Source organism: Sparus aurata, chromosome 17 (assembly GCF_900880675.1).
Source record: "Sparus aurata chromosome 17, fSpaAur1.1, whole genome shotgun sequence".
In the NCBI taxonomy this organism is placed as follows: Eukaryota; Metazoa; Chordata; class Actinopteri; order Spariformes; family Sparidae; genus Sparus; species Sparus aurata.
In genome coordinates this window covers 18,371,800-18,392,597 of record NC_044203.1, presented here as the reverse complement: position 1 = coordinate 18,392,597, position 20,798 = coordinate 18,371,800, and the positions used below count along the sequence as shown (strand labels likewise).

At 45.1% G+C, this 20,798-nt stretch overlaps 1 protein-coding gene across 4 annotated transcripts in view; it reads left to right on the top strand.

Annotated features, from left to right (window-relative positions):
- ptprub (protein tyrosine phosphatase receptor type Ub) overlaps positions 1 to 20,181 on the top strand; it is a 182,428-nt gene extending 162,247 nt beyond the window's left edge. For all 4 annotated transcript variants that reach the window (XM_030394026.1, XM_030394025.1, XM_030394024.1 and 1 more), the window contains 8 exons: positions 7 to 161; positions 851 to 986; positions 1,699 to 1,848; positions 4,154 to 4,468; positions 7,316 to 7,441; positions 10,218 to 10,375; positions 17,563 to 17,698; positions 17,816 to 20,181. In XM_030394026.1, coding sequence (XP_030249886.1) covers positions 7 to 161; positions 851 to 986; positions 1,699 to 1,848; positions 4,154 to 4,468; positions 7,316 to 7,441; positions 10,218 to 10,375; positions 17,563 to 17,698; positions 17,816 to 17,878 — 1,239 coding nt within the window. In that variant the 3' untranslated portion in view covers positions 17,879 to 20,181. The remainder of the gene's footprint in view (positions 1 to 6; positions 162 to 850; positions 987 to 1,698; positions 1,849 to 4,153; positions 4,469 to 7,315; positions 7,442 to 10,217; positions 10,376 to 17,562; positions 17,699 to 17,815) is intronic.
- The last annotated feature ends 617 nt before the right edge of the window (positions 20,182 to 20,798 follow it).

Genomic DNA, 20,798 nt, shown 5'->3' with positions numbered 1-20,798 from the left:
TGGCAGAGAGGATACTCGACTAAGCATGAGGTGCGTCAGTTCCACTTTACATCCTGGCCTGAGCACGGGGTGCCCTATCACGCCACTGGACTGTTGGCCTTTATAAGAAGAGTGAAAGCCTCGACACCCCCTGACGCCGGCCCGGTGGTGGTCCACTGCAGGTAATGTGATGCTTAGCAACTGTTGTGACCTGTAGTGCTGTAAAGCCAAATAAAAAAATAATCTTTTTGAAACTATTAGAATATTGAAATTACTTTGTCACAGCGTCGTCATTGGACCTATTAAAAAAACAAACTCCTTTGTCGAGGAGTCGAAATCAGCTAAATTTGAGTCCAGGAAGTCTTATTACTAAGATATAATATTCTCTTTTGGGAGACGGAAGGAACTTAAGAATAGTCACGCAAACCTAACTTTTATTAATCAAGACTTTGAAAACCATTAGTAGAGGCTCCTTCAATTACCTTTTTTAAGTGTCCATTAATTCAGATTTGAAAATGCCTCACAGTGGTGCCATTTAAAGGAGGCACAACCAAAATATTATGCAGCCAAAATGACAAAACAAGATTTTCAATCATTTCATGCCACACAGCTTATAAGAAAATAGTGTCATAATAACTTGCATATTGGCAGTAAGGAAGGTGTGGCCTAGCTTGCTTGTTTGCCCGCTAACGCCAGTGATAGCTAGTTGAATGACCCTTGCCTTCTCTGTGACTTTTAAATCATGAAGCACTAATAACTTGTGCTTCTGAGCATACATACCCTAGTGAAAATATTTTTACTGACTGGTAAATGCTTTCACTCACTGCTTTAAGACATGCCTGATTGATGAAACATGTCCTTTGTGTGGCAGCGTGGGGGCAGGCCGCACCGGCTGCTACATCGTGCTGGACGTCATGTTGGACATGGCCGAGTGCGAAGGCGTGGTGGACATCTACAACTGTGTCAAAACCCTCTGCTCTCGCCGCATCAACATGATCCAGACAGAGGTCAGGTCACCTTGCACAGCCAGGAAGCTGCTTCACATTCAAAACGAAAGTAGAATTTGTCTCGCACATATTCAGGAGGTTACATCACCGGTCACAATACGGTAACCTCGCTCTCTGCTGGAAAACTTCAGGAGAGTCGGGCTTTAAACATTTGTTTTTCCCTCTTGTTGTTTGGAAATTCAAAGAGCGAGGGGGGGGTGTATTATCACGGTACTCCCCCTCTGGGACTTAGGTAAAGGTCATCGCAATAGTTTTAAAGAAAAGACTCACATTGTCTCGCGGTGTGCTGCGCCGGCACGTGCTGTTCTTTTAGATGTGGAGATAATTAACATATTCACCCCTTATTATGTAAATCTGACATTGACTTGGCTGTTTATTACATTTGTAGTTATTTGCAGGGGTGCTCTAATTAAATGCACACCGCATGTGTTTGTTTACTTAGATGTGTTTATTTATTCCCCAGCAGCTTTGATACACCTCCAACATTATAGTGCATGTTTAATTCACAACGAGGCAGGTTATGAGAAAAGCTCCTCCATTCTTCATACGGTTTGATTGTTTATTTACATCTACATATGTTCCGGCTTCTGTCAGCAGCTGCCTTCTTTGTAATCGCTGCTTAGGTGTTTGCAGCCGAATAAAACGCTCCTATGCATCAGCTGAAGCCCACTGCATGCATGAACTGAAATTGCGTTACCTGCTGTGCTTTCAGGAGCAGTACATCTTCATCCACGACGCCATTCTGGAGGCCTGCTTGTGCGGTGAGACGGCCATCTTGGTGAATGAGTTTGCAGTCACTTACAAAGAGATGCTGCGGGTGGATTCTCAGAGTAATTCCTCTCAGCTGCGAGAGGAGTTTCAGGTCAGTGTTTTTCCGCCGGACAGCAGCATCGCGACCTCCATCAACTTTTCTAAGCACAGTTTAATTTTGTTCTAATATGCAGCTATTAAATCCTGGAACATGCAAACATTCTCAATTACACAGCCCACACACTGTAATTTGCATTTATAATGCGATTCATTAAATATCAACAAAACTCTTTCATTTACCTTAATGGATCCTAGAAGCACTTCTACAACTTCAGTAACTTTTAGTCACAACAAATATAACACCAGTTCTACCAGGCAGGACTATTAATACTACATTTTTTCTTGTCGTGGCACAAATAACAGCACAGACATACTTTCATTCCTTTTGCATGTACCTACTTCGTACTAGTGATACCACTACTGTTGTTACTTCTACTTGTTATAATGCAGTAGTAATATTGATAGTTGCTGATGATTTAAGGGAGCAATTTGTAAGATACTTCCAGAATCTGGAAGGTAGCTCCAAAACATTCTTTGGCTGTAGCGATTAGCTGTCATGAGCAATTATCTCAGGTAACCTTGGAGCAAACGGCCCCTGAGACCGTAGGAGACCAGTTTGAAAACACTGGATAGGATACAGAGGTCATTTTATAGTGGCTCTGACCAAGACTGGGATTCAAGGGACATGAAGACGTGCTAGACAGGGACAGGAGAGAGAGAGATATATAGAGAGAGAGTCGGGCATCAACAGAAAAAAAAACAGCGTGTAGTGACGTAATATTTTCACATTCTTATGTTTTTCTGTTTGTCAAGGAGAATTGGGGGAAAAATATCACCTTTCTTGACATTTTGTGGGTTTATTTTGTGTACTTAAAGGTGCAACATGTAAGAATTGTCCTCCTCTCAATCTGATTCTCTTTAATCCACTAAGAAGGGATCTTGTGCTGAGCTGAAAGTTCTGGGGCTGTCACACTTCTTGCTTTTTGCCAGTACAAAGGGGTATTATGAGACAGGGTGGGGCTAACTGGTTAGCATGCTAACTTCCAACTATAAACAGACAGTTTCCCCACAATCTGCTGATGATGTTAGGTCACTTGTTGAATTTCATATAACTGACGGGGACACAGTCACACATACAAGTGACTGTACGAGTATCATATTGGCACATTTGTGTTGCCTGTGTTCTGTTTGTGTACTTGACACTTGCCCATTGAGGTTAAAACAGCCTGTTTGATATTCAGACAAATGATGCACTATGAGTACATCTCCTCTGCTGTGGAAATGATGTACTTCATAGCACAGACATCAACAGCAGAGAGTGCAGAGAGGAACAGACTAATGGACGTGTTTCTTTGTGTTTCATGTATGTGTCTGTAAATGCGCGTGTTCGTGCGGGATGGCGTCGGCTTCCTTTTGTGCTTTTTTGATTCGGCATCACTGTCACTTAAATCGTCTACCTGGTTCATAGGATTGCGGTTCCGGAACATTTTATTAGATGGTGATTAGGAGTGAGGAGAGCCTGCTGTGTTCCCACATGCTTTACCTGCCTTATCCACCTCCCCTCTGCCGCAGCAGCCACATTGATTCCAGGTTTAGCATTTCAAAGTGATTTTCCGAAAAAGACTCACGCTCTCCATTTAATTTCATACGTTTCATACATTTTTTTTTTTTATCCTTATAAGAATTATGACAAATGCACTGCTCAGAATTATGGGAACTGTACTGTAGGTGCGACGCTGTGATTACAAACTGTTAGCTCCTCATAAAGCCAAATGTTACAAGCCCCGCTTTGATCTTGTAAACTTATCCATCTGACATTGTCGTTGAAAGCCTCTCTGCCGCCCCAGTGAGCTCTCCGTTTGCCTTTTACTCTGTCATCCTGCAGGAGGCAACAAGCCAACCGGTAGCACCGAGATCAGCAAGTCACAGATCTATTATTGATGCCCTGTATTAATGATCCACATTTTTATTTATTTTTTCACGTTGCCTAATGTAATCACGGCGAAATGAACAGAGGGTTCATCAAAGAATATTGATATGTGGTATTTCCTTTTGAGATTTAATTTAGACTTTATTATTCAAATGTAAACTTTGTGATCTAATGTATCGTTTATTCCCTTAAATCGGTTTGTCAACTTGGTGTTCGGAATATTAAAGATGTTTTCCTTTTACATTATTATTCTTGGCATCCTCTGCGTCCCAGTCCTCCCTCCTTCCATCTGATTAACTTCTTTTTCCTCCTCCTCCTCCGTAACATCTTTGACTCCTCTGCTGTGTCTCACCACTCCTCACGTCTTCTCCACCGTTTAAACGTCCTCTTCGCTTCCATCTCACCTCTTTAACATTTCTATTTGCAGACGCTCAACTCTGTGACCCCCCACCTGGATGTGGAAGAGTGCAGCATCGCTTTGTTGCCCAGGAACCGAGAGAAGAACCGCAGCATGGACGTTCTGCCACCCGATCGCGCCCTGGCCTTCCTGGTTACGACGGAGGGGGAGAGCAACAATTACGTCAACGCCGCTCTCGCCGACAGTTTCCACCGGCAGGCTGCTTTTATTGTGACCCCTCACCCGCTGCCGGGCACCACGGCGGACTTTTGGAGGCTGGTCTTTGACTACGGCTGCACGGCCGTGGTCATGCTCAACCAACTCAACCAGTCGAACTCTGCCTGGGTGAGGTCAAAGTGTTATATACTGTTTTATTGCCATTGATTTCTTGGACACTATGAGGAAAGAGAGACGCAGCAAAAAAAAAAAGCTTGAGTTCACTCAAACAAGAGCTGTTTGCTGTACTAGTTTTTACTTTAAGTCTCGAGGTTATCTGAACTTTACTTAAGACTTTTCCTTCACTCTCTCTGTATCTTACTCTGCTCGGGATTAGTTCCTTCATGCCATTTTGCTGGGCTTTGATCCCTGACCACATTGATCGCAAGGCATGACTAGATAACACCCGCCCCAGTTTTTCCATCCCCTCCTCACGTTACATCTCTGGAGAATAGGCTTGCTTTACCCTCCAGCCACATCTCAGGGTTCTTTTTGTTGGCGTCCCACTTTTTCTCATCAACATATGCCTTTTTCTGTACTACAATATTTCCCGTTCTATCTTTGCCACTTGTAATAATAGCTGCAGTAATGAGTGGAAACGTAACACACGATTCAAGTTCAAGATTCAGTTAAATATACAGTGCAACACTTAGAACGGACATCTTAAAGAATATGCCATCAATTCTTTTTTAAAAGGAGATTTTAAAGCCTTGGCTTTAGTCAGAGCTCCAACTGCAGCACTTGAGCTGGTAAATAAGGACTTAAGGGCTCTACTAGACAATCAGGTGCCATACTGAAGAGGGATTTAAAAGGCAGCAATAGATCCTAAAGTCTATTCTAAGTGTGGGCACAGAAATCTAATTATATCTCAGCGTTTCTGTCAGGATTTTGGCACCAAACCATTCAGGAAATCGAGCCATTCCAAAGTTCTACAGTTAAGGCGGATGAATGGGTCATTACATAATTAAGCGTGATTGAAATGTAAGCATGTAAAATAGCGTGAGAGTCTTAAAGGAAGGAATTTTTGAATTCTTCAGATAATTCTCAGGTGGTAGAAACGGAACTTGATAAGAATACAGTTGTAATATGGGGATAAGGGAGCTAAGGCTCTGATCAAATACAACTCCTAATTTTTTGCCAGAAGGAACAACATCCCCTGTCAAAGAGCCAAGAGCTGGCACAACTTCACTACAGACCGGGTTCAGGCAATAATTAAGATCTTGTCTTTGTTGGACTTTAGCTGTAGAGTTTGGCAGACATCCAGTGCCTAATTGCAGATAAACAGTTGTGCGGAGTTGACAATGCTGCTGAATAATTCAGCAATGCTGGGACAGGTATGACCTGATATAATCGACATAGTGATGGAAAGAAATGAGAAATGTTATGCTGTCTTATAATGCAGCAGAAGGACAATATGGAAAATGGGGAAAAAGATGGGTCCCAAAATTGATCCCTGTGGTGCACCACACACTGACAAGTAAAGACCATTGACTTGGATCCTGTAGAAATCTTTACCACTTTTAATGTTTAATGTCTAATGCTTCATTGAGATCTACAGAAAAGATCACTATAAAAAAAAATGAGTTCTGACTTTTCTCTGAGAATTCTGAGATTAAAATCAGAAACATAGTTTTGAGAAAAAAAAATGTGAGAAAAAACATTCAATACTTATCCTCTTCCGCAGAGATTAGACTTTCTAGCACCGAGCATTAGCTTTCACCAGCTTTCATCAACATATCATTACAAACTGTTACTATCTCAAATATCTATTCATCTTATAGCACCTTGTATTCACACCTCTATAATTAATATCTGTATAAATAACAAGCAGACCACCGACCCAAAGACGCTGGAGTGAATGGCTTATACAGAATCTAGATTTAGTTTTTTGGCCATAAATGCAAGATTTACAAGCTGTGTAGAGTCCAACTTTAAAAATTAACTGAGTGAAATATGTATCGCGTTGTATCACAGCCTTGGAAAACAGGTGCTTTCTCTAAATTTTGAATAGTTTTTGGGCTCAAGGTCTACCTTCAGATTGTTGTAAAATCACTCCTTAACATTTTTCTTGAATAATGACCCTCTGGTGGAGAAATAATTATACTGGTGCCTATATTGTTCTGTCTGCATTCATTCACCTGTTGTAATAATGTTCCTTGGCCAGTATTTCATTGAGTATCCCTTCGAAAGATTTTCATCAAAATCAGCACCAGCTAATATGACTATTAAGACCTTGACCTTCTTTATTTACCACCCTGTGTGGTCTGGTAATACAGAAAAAAGCAGAAAAGAAATTGTAGGTCGCCCTGTTCAATTCCACTTTTCATCCACTTCCTTTAAATGTATTTTCATCCTGTTCCTTCCAGTGTGATGCAGTTCCTTCTCGGCCTCGCCTGAAAATTGAGTTATCGCCACTTTAAGTTGTTCATTGCGAGATCTTGTTATGAACTCTGTTATAGAGTTCAATCGTGGCACTGGAGTAGTCTGTCTCCCTATTGTTGCAATCTCTCAAAGCACATTACATCTCTCCCGCCCCGCGCTGCTTCTCTCCCCTTATTAACACCAGTTCGGCACCGTAAGGCCTCCGGTTCTCTGTCGGCACACGCTAACACCACTTTTGTCATCCCTGTTACAGTGTTATACTGGTGTGGCTGCTTGTCTTCAGCAGTATTCTCTTCTTTTTTAATTACTGCCTGTACGCAGACCCCCCACTGCAAGCAAACACACACACACAGACACACACACACACACACACATACGCACACGCACATGCACACACACACACACACACACACACTTGCCTAATTTCATCATTTCAACTTCTTAAAGTTTCTTTTTCTTTGATAATCCAAAGCAAGAGCAAAGGCAGTTTTTTGGCCTCAGCTACTAAAGATTACGTGAGTACTGTATGTGCCACATTAAATCGCTGATAAACAACCCCCCCTTCTCTCTCTCTGATCTCCCCTCCACATGTAGCCGTGCGTGCAGTACTGGCCGGAGCCTGGCTTACAGCAGTACGGGCCAATGGAAGTGGAGTTTCTGTCCATGTCAGCAGACGAGGACGTCATTACGCGTCTGTTTCGGGTCAAGAACGTAACGAGGGTGAGTCACTGCAGTTCCAAAAAAAAAAAAAAAAAGCCTGCACAGAACATGTTGTTCCATTCAGTGGTATTTCACAAATGATAACTTGAGACTCATTAGAAATGCATTAGCTGTTTTCCTCGCTGGTAATTCAGATGTGACATTTTACCTACAGTACATTTAGAGCTGCCAGCTGTAATGTGCATCTAAAAAACCAGCACAAGTCCTCAAAGTCAGACTTATGCACACTCGGCTGGTAAAAATGCTGCATACATGAAACCTTCAAGTGATGTAAAACTTCTTGCGCAGTACGTGCGCAAACTCAGAGGCTTAAAGGTGCACTACATGGTTTTTGGGAATACATTTTCATCAGAAGTGAAAGATCTTCATTGATAAACAAAACTTCAATAAACAAACTTTCTTAATTTTCATGACCAAATAACTGAATAGACCAACAATTTTACACTGTTTCACTTTGTTCACCTTTCTAATTTCAAACAGTGTTCTGGGGACCTTATTTTCCTCAGAACAGCTTGTTTATTCAGTTATGGAAGAAATATTTTCTAAGTTTGTATTATGACCTCATTAATATTGAAAATATTACAATTGTATTTCTTCTCCAAAAACTTCTTAGTGTGCCTTTAAAGTCCATACAAATATTACAATTCAGTCATTAAAAACATGTCCAGAAGGCGTCAGTGCTGTCTTTGAAGATGATGAAAAGACGTTCAGTGGAGAGCCAGATTGAACGTTTTTGTGTAGTCTTTTCAGGGGCCTTTTCAATGTTTACTATTGATAAATCTGTACCAGGTAGGACTGACCAAAGACTGGATGACCAAAACATGGTATTTAATAAAGCGGATGAATAGCCCGCCAAGCTTTCTAAGCCATTTTGGCTTAAAATGGGTGTGAATGACTGCTTTTCAAATCAATGTGAGATCTCACGGCTTCCGGAGACATTGATCGTGCCACGATGACCAGTTGTGTGGAGCCCCTTTATGTTTTTTCAGTTGTGTTATTATTATTATTTTTTTAAATGTTGGTTAGGAGAATGCTCATTTGTTGTGAATCTCCAGAAATCCTTTGCGAACTACAAAAGTTGAGGGTGAATACATAATGACAGAATTTTAAGTTTTCGGGTGAACTCATCCTTTAAACCCTCACAACGTGTGCCTCTGTGTTGTTATCTGTCTATATTGTTTTCTCGCGCATACACAACAACATTTCTCATGGGTCACAGGAGGTTGTCAAATGAATACACTCTAAAATAAATACACTGTAAAGTGTAGCCTGGAGATTTGTACGGAGCACAATGACGGATCCGTAAGAAACGTATTCATAGGCTGTATCATACATATTACAAAGAAACTTGTTTTGATGTTCAGCCATCCATAAAATTCAACCGGAGCAACCAGTGTTCTCATGAGAGTCATACATATAATAAGAACTGTCTGTGGAAAAACATGCAAGAGAAAACCATTGACATGCATGCAATAAAGGTCAGTTTCCCCCTCTTTCAATTTCTTCTTGTCATTATCTAGATAGGCGTCTTCCCACTCTTAGGCGCCTGTTGGCATACTAAAGAGGGTCCCCTCCCTTTCATCATCATAATGCATGCCATATTTTTCAGTTGCAGGATACTGTTTTTCAAGCTCGCAAAGCCGACTCACTTTAGATATGTTCACAAACCTTGACACAGACACGAAAAAAAGAGAAAGAACCTGGCATGTGGAGAATTAGGACGACCTCATGAAACAAGCTAAATAAAGGAATCGACAGTTCTGTCATGGTAGAGGGAGCACAGGGGATGCGAGCGTGGTCGTTTTTCCTCAACTTTTTGAGTGCATATGTATGAATCGTTTTGACTTCACACGCCTCGTCATGTTGATTGTGTGTGTGTGTGTGTGTGTGTGTGTGCGCGCAGGTACGGTTTAAGCACGGGAACATTTGCATAAGCGCATGCATGCATTCTGCTCAGGATCGCTGTCAACCAATTATTAAAGGAATCTGCATGCAAGACGTTTCCCCCCGCCGCCATTAGTAACAGCGCGACAGGCAGCACCCAGAACTTCCTTTCTTGATTGGCATCCTCCCCTCCCCTGTAGACTGCCCTTGTCATTCCCCTCTCTACCTCCGGCACCTTTTTTTTTTCGACTCGGTGCACGCCACTGTCAAGGAGAGGGCAACTTAACCCAGCATGAGAGGAATCAAATCACACAGAAATAACACACACCTCTCTCTCTCTCTCTCTCTGGCCCTTTCTCTGTGAATTAGTGTGTGTGTTTCCTGTGCGTGACAATGATATACAAGGGGAGGGAGTAAAAGTCAAAGGAAGTGCATTGCAAGCATATGTATGTCTGGGTGCGAGAGCAGTAAGGAAAAAAAAAGTACATTGTGTAAATCCCACCTCTGCTGAGCCAATTCCTCCATGCATCGTTGGTGTCTTTGCCAGCCCAATTTGCATGACTTACAGTTCTCCACTGGTCCTTAAGTATTAGGTGAGATTCTACAGCACAAGGTTATGAACACACAGGGACCTCTCTTACACACAGCGCGGGCCCCACTTACACCTGCAAAACCCATATATCTCAAAGTCAGTCTGCTGAGTGAGCACAGCTGAGAGCGCCAGCACAGTGCCGGGGGAGTACTCAAACACGGGTGTTAACTGGCACGCGCAGAATACTGAAACAACCAGAAAAAAAAAATGTATCACACAAGAGCACGCTCACCCACACACTACAGTACGGTACAATCAGACCGCATGTGTTTAATTTTTTTTTTTCTGTTGCATTCAAAGCTCCAAGAGGGCCAGCTGGTGGTGTGTCAGTTCCAGTTCCTGCGCTGGTCGGCGTATCGAGATGTTCCTGACTCCAAGAAGGCTTTCCTCAACCTGCTGGCGCAAGTGCACAAGTGGCAGAGGGAGTGTGGGGAAGGACGCACTGTTGTCCACTGCCTGTGAGTAATCTGTTAGCAGCACGCATCGTGTACTGTAAATTAATACGAAAAAGGAGACGAGGCGGAGACGCATTCAGTCCCCCTTCTGAATTGGTCGTAGTGAATCTGTGCTGTTGAAGAGTGGCATTTAAACCAAAACCTTGTTCACAGAGTGGAGTATCGTGAAAACATGTCTGTTCAAAACACAATGAATCAGGGAGACACTTGTCATGTCTTGTCTCCATGGGGTTTTTGCCTGGTTGTTGACACAATAAGATGCAGTGCAAACTACTTTCCAAGGTAGCGTTCTGTAATGTAGAAAATCAAATTGTGGTTTAATGCGCTGTGCCCTGCTGCTGTAGTGCAGCGTGTGGCATAGACGCTCCTCTGTTGTCCTAAGCCCTCGGAGCGCACGCCTGCTGATGAATATGAATGGCTCCGTCCAGCTCATTGCCAACCCATCACACGTTCATCCCTACCGCCCCCATCCAAAAGCACATCACTCAGCGCTGTCACACAGTGTTACCCACGACAACCAGGAAAGAGATTATGGAGATCAAATCAATTATGGCTTAATACAGAATGCGATGGTTCTCACTACAGTAAATCCAGACTGCCAAAGCACTGACGACGATTGATTACCTTAATATTGCTTGTATACGCTGCGGAGGCTCTCGGTGCCCACCTTCCCTGCGTCTGTCTCAGGAGAGAGGAAGTGGATTGTTCTCCGCAGGTTTATTGATATTGCCTTTCATTTATGATGACCAGGACAATATTTCCGAAGAAATGCCACACTGTGCTGTTATTGCTCAATTTTCTTCCCTTACAGCTTTTCCCATGTCGCTATTTTTGTATCTAGATATTGCGTGCGCATGCTGCATCAACTGTATCAGATGTCTGTTTTTCATTAGGTGGCATGAAGACAAAAACAGGGTTATCAGATTACACAGATCCTGAGCTGCTTATACCTTATTGTTGTCTCCTAGACCATGTTAAACATATTAGGAGGCTTATTCCTATCGGAGATACAGTAGTATATATTGAAATGTACTCTACGTATGCAGTACACTCTGCCTTACATGCTATATGACAGGATCGGGATTGCATCATGCTCCCACTCAAGGTCGTAAGAGGGCGAACGTATTAATACATTCAAAACTAGCAATGTCTTAACAAAGTGTTAATTTAAATTGATTATACCAAAACATGTCAAAAAAACAAATGTAGATTAATCATGCGCTTTAATGCCACTTGACCTCACACGTCACCGAACATGCAACTGTGCACTTCGTGAACATGATGGAGGCCAGTGACGGACTGGGAACAAAAAACAGCCCTGGCATTTTCACCCACCAGCAGCCCACGGAAGGGGTGTGCGCGCGCCCACGCACGGGCAATTTTTGACGCACGTAAAGAACAGGCACTAGCCCCGGTGATAGTAAACGTAAATTCCCAAGCTATAAACAACTACACCCCAATACATAAAACACATTAATAAATCATAAGAGCCAGCCGCTCCATAACACAAACGTGTCTTACCGTCACGCAGTCATTCACGTCTTCCTCTTCATCCTCCTCTTGTTCATCCTCACTGTCCTGTCTTTCTCCCTGGTGTGCTGGTGCTAACAGTATTAGCACTAGTGCTAGCTGAAGCTACACTTGATTTAAAAAACAAATCAGTCTGTTTGCAGCATTTTTCACCGTCAACCAACAGTGCTCTCTGAGATTTCTCTCTTTTTCTCCGTTCCCACCTTGTGTTGCTTGACACCTTGATTCATTTTTTTGCTAGCTTAAACTCAGTCAACTTCCAACAACTACACTCAGACGGTCCACTCGATTCAGGCTTGAAATTCCCAGAAGGCATTGTTCAATTTAACTTTTGCAAACATCCATCCATCCATCCATTTTCATCCGCTTATCCGGGGCCGGGTCGCGGGGGCAGCTGCCTGAGCAGGGACACCCAGACCTCCCTCTCCCCGGATACTGCCTCCAGCTCTTCCGGGAGGACCCCAAGGCGTTCCCAGGCCAGCTGGGCGACATAGTCACACCAGCGTGTCCTGGGTCTTCCTCGGGGTCTCCTCCCGGAGGGACATGCCAGGAACACCTCCCGAGGGAGGCGTCCCGGGGGCATCCGAAACAGATGCCCGAGCCACCTCAGCTGGCTCCTCTCGATGTGGAGGAGCAGCGGCTCTACTCTGAGCTCCTCCCGGGTGACAGAGCTCTTCACCCTATCTCTAAGGGAGCGCCCTGCCACCCTGCGGAGGAAACTCATTTCGGCCGCTTGTATCCGGGATCTTATTCTTTCGGTCATGACCCAAAGTTCATGGCCATAGGTGAGGGTCGGAACGTAGATTGACTGGTAAATCGAGAGCTTCGCCTTTCGGCTCAGCTCTCTCTTCACCACGACGGACCGATACAAAGACCGCATTACTGCGGCCGCTGCACCGATCCGTCTGTCAATCTCACGCTCCATCCTTCCCTCACTCGTGAACAAGACCCCAAGATACTTAAACTCCTCCACTTGAGGCAGGAACTCTCCTCCCACCTGGAGGGAGCAGGCCACCTTTTTCCGGTCGAGAACCATGGCCTCGGATTTGGAGGTGCTGATTCTCATCCCAGCCGCTTCGCACTCGGCTGCAAACCGCCCCAGGACATGCTGGAGGTCCCGGCTCGAAGGAGCCAACAAGACCACATCATCCGCGAAAAGCAGAGATGAGATCCATTGGCTCCCGAACCAGATCCCCTCCGGCCCGTGGCTGCGCCTAGAAATTCTGTCCATAAAAGTAATGAACAGAACCGGTGACAAAGGGCAGCCCTGCCGGAGTCCAACATGTACTGGGAACAGGTCTGACTTACTGCCGGCAATGCGAACCAAGCTCCTGCTCCGGCAGTACAGGGACCGTACGGCCCTTAACAGAGGGCCCCCGACCCCGTACTCCCGGAGCACCCCCCACAGTATGCCACGAGGGACACGGTCGAATGCCTTCTCCAAGTCCACAAAACACATGTGGACTGGTTGGGCAAACTCCCATGAACCCTCGAGCACCCTGCGGAGGGTATAGAGCTGGTCCAGTGTTCCACGGCCAGGACGGAAACCGCATTGTTCCTCCTGGATCCGAGGTTCGACTATCGGCCGAATTCTCCTCTCCAGTACCCTAGAATAGACTTTCCCGGGGAGGCTGAGGAGTGTGATCCCCCGATAGTTGGAACACACCCTCCGGTCCCCCTTTTTAAATAGGGGGACCACCACCCCGGTCTGCCAGTCCAGAGGCACTGTCCCCGACTGCCACGCGATGCTGCAGAGACGTGTCAGCCAAGACAGCCCCACAACATCCAGAGACTTGAGGTACTCAGGGCGGATCTCATCCACCCCCGGTGCTTTGCCACTGAGGAGCTTACGGACTACCTCAGTGACTTCGGCTTGGGTGATGGATGGGTCAACCTCTGAGTCCCCAGCCTCTGCTTCCTCTATGGAAGGCGTGTCAGCGGGATTGAGGAGATCCTCGAAGTATTCCTTCCACCGCCCGACGATGTCCCCAGTCGAGGTCAACAGCTCCCCACCTCCACTGTAAACAGTGTTGGTGGAGGACTGCTTCCCCCTCCTGAGGCGCCGGATGGTTTGCCAGAATTTCTTCGAGGCCGACCGGTAGTCCTCCTCCATGGCCTCCCCGAACTCTTCCCAGACCCGAGTTTTTGCTTCCGAGACTGCCCGTGCTGCCGCACGCTTGGCCTGCCGGTACCCGTCAGCTGCCTCAGGAGTCCCCCGGGCCAGCCAGGCCCGGTAGGACTCCTTCTTCAGCTTGACAGCAACCCTTACTTCCGGGGTCCACCACCGGGTTCGGGGATTGCCGCCGCGACAGGCACCGGAGACCTTACGGCCACAGCTCCGGACAGCCGCGTCAACAATGGAGGTGGAGAACATGGTCCATTCGGACTCAATGTCCCCAGCCTCCCTCGGGATCTGGTCAAAGCTCTCCCGGAGGTGGGAGTTAAAGATCTCCCTGGCAGAGGGTTCTGCCAGACGTTCCCAGCAGACCCTCACGATACGTTTGGGTCTGCCAGGTCTGTCCAGCTTCCTCCCCCGCCAGCGGATCCAACTCACCACCAGGTGGTGATCAGTTGACAGCTCAGCCCCTCTCTTCACCCGAGTGTCCAAGACATACGGCCGGAGGTCAGATGACACGACCACAAAGTCGATCATTGATCTCTGGCCTAGGGTGTCCTGGTGCCACGTGCACATATGGACACCCTTATGCTTGAACATGGTGTTCGTTATGGACAAACTGTGACTAGCACAGAAGTCCAGTAACAAAGCACCACTCGGGTTCAGATCGGGGAGGCCGTTCCTCCCAATCACACCCCTCCAGGTAACACTGTCATCGCCCACGTGGGCGTTGAAGTCCCCCAGGAGAACGACGGAGTCCCCGGTTGGAGCACTCTCCAGTACCCCTCCCAGGGACTCCAAGAAGGCCGGGTACTCTGCACCGCTGTTCGGCCCATAAGCCGAGACAACGGTGAGAGCCCTATCCCCGACCCGAAGGCGCAGGGAAACGACCCTCTCGTTCACCGGGGAGAACTCCAACACATGGCGGCTGAGCTGGGGGGCTATAAGCAAGCCCACACCAGCTCGCCGCCTCTCGCCGCGGGCAACTCCAGAGTAGAAGAGAGTCCAGCCTCTCTCAAGGAGTTGGGTTCCAGAGCCCAGGCTGTGCGTGGAGGTGAGCCTGACTATTTCTAGCCGGTACCGCTCAACCTCCCGCACCAGCTCAGGCTCTTTCCCCCCCAGTGAGGTGACATTCCATGTCCCCATGGCTAGAGTCACCATCCGGGGATTGGGCCGCCGGGGCCCCCGCCCACGACCGCCACCCATATCCCTCTGCACCGGCCCCGTCTGAACCCTCCCGCGAGTGGTGAGCCCACGGGAGGGCGGGCCCACGTTGCTCGTTCGGGCTGCGCCCGGCCGGGTCCCGTGGGCAGAGACCCGGCCACCAGGCGCTCGCCTGCGAGCCCCAACCCCAGGCCTGGCTCCAGGGTGGGGCCCCGGTGACGCCGATCCGGGCGACGTGCACGTCCTTGGTCTTGTTTTATTCATCAGGGGCGAGTGAACCGATCTTAGTCTGACCCGTCACCTAGGACCTGTTTGCCTTGGGAGACCCTACCAGGGGCATTAAGCCCCGGACAACATAGCTCCTAGAATCATTCGGGTGCTCAAACCCCTCCACCACGATAAGGTGCCGGTTCAAGTTTTTTTTTTTCAAATAAAAAATGCAGGTAGATTTGTTTTGTTTCAAACCATGCATGTTTTTCAACATCTGAATAAGACATTTCGCTACAAAACAATGCAGACTAGAGTGATATAAAAGTTTGTGACTGTAGAAAGTAACCATGACTGTGATATAGAGACTCGTATGTGGCACATAAATAGTGATTAGATCATATCAAAATTCACTGTGTAGTATTTGGAGAAATTTGGCTTAAAAACTTGAATGACGCATGACAGAGCCGGGAGAAATGAGCTTGGGACCGCTCTGAGCGTTGTCAACCGCCATCAACTCCGCTTTATTTTTAATTATTTTTATTTGTTAATTTATTGATTTGCGGCCGCCTTTTGACGCAGCCGCACCACTTTATTTATTTAGCCCATTTATCGATTTGCAGCCGCGGCTTGATGCAGCCGTCGCTTTATGTTTATTCATTTAATTATTTATTTATTTATTTGTGATGCAGCCACATCACCAGGCGGCCGCAGTGGCATTTGCCCACATTGCCCAATGGCCAGTCCGTCCCTGATGGAGGCACATGACAGTGAACAGAGAATTTACATTCAGATGGAACCGTTCATATAAGCACCGTTCACCGTTCTATACTGAGGAGTTCTCGCACTACTGGAGTACTTGAAAGTACTTTAGTTGCCTTAAATATCATGTCAAAGTAAAGCACTTAGCAGTGAGCTTGGAGGTCAGACCTATTACAGCCCCTAATGCTACAAGAGCACAGGCGTTGAGATGTAGACTGAGTAGGCCTGTGACAGATTAACCACCTCAATTGCTTAATGGATTGTGATGGACTGCCGGGCAATTTTGGTGGCGAACGATGGAAGTTTATCAGCAGCTTCACAGATTTTGTCCCCTGACACAACTTTTGCACCACTATCGAAAAACATTGCTGTGTCCAAAAATACTAAACGATGCAACAAAAAAAGGTTATATATGCAATTTTATTTAGATGAATTATTCACAAAACATATAGTTAATTAGATTAATTCTTAATCACAAACTTAAAAAATATTTTGAAGTGCACAAGTGACGAAAAAAAAACATTCAATAAACAAGACGAGTCCACAGCCAGATTGCAGATGAAAAATGTGCTACTTTGCCTCTGATACAACATCCTCTCACGTAATGCCCAATATCTGATGGATAATAAGTCACAATTATTAGCCTATAAACAATAAAATAATATGAATCTGCATAGTAACTAGTAACAAAATGTATCAGATAAATGTAGTCGAAAGGAAGTGTAAAGTAGCAGAAAAGGGAAATATTCAAAATAAAATGCCTCAAAATTGCACTGTTCCAGATATCACTTATTGGTCTTTTTCGATTTCTAATATTCCCTGAAAAAGTCTTATTGGTTGAGCCTTATGCAAACATCAGCCTGCTAACACACTTAGGTTGGACGTCATTAAAGTCATCACAATTCACTCAGACTGGAACATGAATGAGATTTTGAGACATTAGACTTTTTTTTAGAAATTTTTGAGGCATAGACACCTTTCTTTGACAGTGGATAGATCAGAAAGGGGAGAGAGATGGGGGGTGTGACATGCAGTACAGGTCCTCTGGCTGGATTCGAACTGGGGTCTGCTGCATTCTTGGCATGCGCTCTAACCACTCGACTACCTGCGCGCCCGAGACATTAGCTTTTAATGAATTATCAGGCTGGTCACCAAAGTCAGAGGGATTCATCTTCTGGGAACCATGAATGTATGAACAAAAATATTATGGCAGTCAACTGAATATATGGGAAGATCTTTCACACATCTGTACATGAGTGGTTTTGGCTGGCTGACCGACAGCCATCACTCAAACCACGCTGCCGGCATGGCTCAAGTCAACATAAAAGAATAAAACCTGCTTTTAAATGTACTAAAAAAGATACAGCAATCTGTTGAAGATGTTCAACAAAACACGTCTTTTCGTCTGCAGTAACGGTGGTGGCCGCAGCGGTACCTTCTGTGCCTGCAACATTCTCCTTGAGATGATTCAGTACCAGAACATGGTGGACATCTTCTATGCTGTCAAAACTCTACGCAACTGCAAACCCAACATGGTGGAGTCCTTGGTAAGACAGTCTGAATAAAAAACGAAATAAAAAGTGTGTTTTGAAGATGCAAGACATTTTCTGTTATTATTCTCCTGATCTCACTTTTTAATTTGAGAATATTGTATTTTTCTCCAGGACCAGTATCGATTCTGCTATGACCTTGTCCTGGAGTACTTGGACTGCTTTGATGATAGATAGCAACTAAATGTTTACCAGAGCGGAGGGATCCAGTGCGCTGGAGATACGATTTTGAGGCCACCTAGTGAGCCCTCTACTTTAATGTTTGGACCTGTGGACTTGGCATTGAACGGACTGCAAAGAAAGGAGAGGAAAAAGAAAACCTGGTTGTGGTTCTAACTTTTAACCTTTAATGTACAGCTGTGATTTCCTCCTTGTTGGTGATGTTTATCTCTTTTGATATTTTTTGTGCTTTTCCTCTGTCCTCTTTGCCTCTGGACTAAGGCTCTTTTGTGCTCATGGGTTTCTGTAGCAGCAAAACAATATCTGAGCTACAAAATGGACCTGTCTGTTCTGAAGAAAGGTCACCTTGGCTGTGTTTCATCGTTTCATTTCAAACAGCGAGGGGGCTGGATGAGATTTCCAGAGTAACAGCAGAATTATCTCAAAGTGGAGGCATTTTTCTTCTCTCTTAAGAGCTACATACAACAGCAGTCCACCGTGGTTGTGGCATGACTTATCTACCATACCATAAACTGCCTTATTCTCTGATGATAGGACAGATTTATTCAGAACACTGAATGGATCTGAAAAGGTTGTCATACTGGTACACAAAAAAGACCTGAAGCATTAGGATCGACCAGCCCAGTGCTCAACTGTATCGATGCAGAAACTGTACAGTAGTGTTGTATTTTTGCCATAATGTTTGTGCTGGATTACCATGTGTGCTACAGGTGGGCGTACCCAGGGACCACAGCACTGGGCCCGGTGCCACCATGGGAGATTCCCGTCTCATTATTGTCACAGTGCCAATCCCATTGACTGACTTGAATCCTCTCTTTACTTTGTTCTTACTGCTTCATCTTGATATATGCCTACAAACATACAGTATGTACTGCATCAGCTAATGCTCTCGCTTCCAAAGTGATTGTTTGTATTTTATACCCAGCGGGAAGGACAACTGAGCAGAGCCGTGGGGGGGGGGGGGGCCTGTAAGAGATGTACTGACATGCCATAGTGGTGGTGTGAAAAGTGATGTTTCATTAATGCTGTGGTGTCTAAAGCAGTGCTGCGTTACAGATTTGAGTCTATTATTCTGTTGTCTGAGGCATTTGGTTGTACTGTGAACCGTCGAAGCGAGCTAAGCCAGTTTGGATTTGATCATAAAACCCTTTCAGGTAGGGGGTTACATTTTCACAATATATTAGTTGTTGTTCCTGGTGGTGTCAAATAAATAAATAAATATATATGACTAAAAATGGGCATTAACATTGTGCAGAAGAGGGAAAAAAATACCACATTTCGTCGACGCTCCCCACTGAACATATTGGCTCGCACTGGTGGAGGAGTCTTGAATTAAATATTTTAAAGGGGCACTACGAGAAAAAAGTCAGAATTTTTATATTTACAATATTAATGATGTAATGATATATAGTCTTTACATGACTGAATAAACAAGTTATTCTCAGAAGAAAATAAGGTCCCAAAAACATTGTTTGAAGCTAGGAAGGTGGCAGGGTCCGCCACATATAAACAGAATGAAACAGTCTGAAATTATGGTTTCCTTTAAGGACAGCTTGTTTATTCAGTCATGAAAACAAAGAGGGTTAATTCATTTAGTCTCTTTAGTCGGTAAAGATCTTTCTCTTCTGGTTGAAATTTCTTTTCAGGACTACACAATGCAGCTTTAAACAGGAGGAAGTGGAGAACCAGTTGCCCACAGACTCTGCTGTTTAGCTATCACCGACTTGATGGACAAACAGAATCCACTGTTTTTCATCTATACTGGCCAATGCCTGGAGACCACTGGAACTGTGTTAATGCCTGAATCAATGGGAAAAGCTCAGGCAGGTTGGCATGTGTGTTACACATAATTGATCCGAGTCGGCTTTTGAAACCTTTCTCTAAAAACACCCAAACACACAGACAGGAAGCAATCCTCTCTTTTTTTTCTATTGTTTTCTCTCTCTCCCTTTTATTTTCTTTTCCCAGACCCAAGAAAATATCAATTCTACACTGCATCATTACCCTTTAAAAATATGTTATGCTCCACCATATCTCCTCCTAAGTGCAGGTTTTCAAGAGGGGCAGTCGAGGTATCACTCCAGGACCTGCCCAAATAAACAAGGAGAGGCACCTTGAAGCCCGCGGAAAACTGAGAAATGGCAGCTAGGCAAACTCTACCGCTGTTAGTTTGCAGCTCACAGTCTGGTTGAGGTGGGAGGGCCAGAATATACGTGAGGAATCTTAACAGTGCACCAAAATCACCAGACTCCCACAGGTTCACCGATAGAGCAGCTTGTGTTTTTTTTTTGTTTTTTTTTTCAAATGAGGATGAAGTAATGAGGTAGCTACGGACAGCCGGTGATCAGACGCCGGATTGCCGGAGGAAGTGCCTGGACACTTTTTCTGGAGGGTGGTGGAAGGACTGTGTACATACAGATGTATATTATGTTCTGTGAATACTATGTGAATAATATGCTATATGTTTGCTGAGAGTAAAGACGTACAGTACGTAACCACTAAATAACCACGAAGGTGAATGTGCTGTAAATGACCATTTCTTTGTGAGATTATTGCCAGAACTTTTAACAGCCGAGTCTCCCTGAGTGTCCATTCCAGCATCAGAACATGTCCGTCACAGCACGTATGGATCCATCGTCCGCTTCGCATTTCATTCAGCTCATTTCAGAATATCCTGATCCACATCATTTAATTTTCAGCCGCTTTCAGTGTTTCTCAACAGCCACGACTGTGCGAGTGCATTGTACTTTTACCATTCCAAAGCTTTTTATTATGACTAGCTCTCCGCGTGGCGACAGCTGCCGCCGAGAGTACCGTTTGATTTCACGTGTGTTGTCTCTGTATGAACCAATGGTACATGACTACTGTGTTTTTGACCATTGTATTTTTTTTGGGGGGGGGGGGGGGGGGGCGAGGT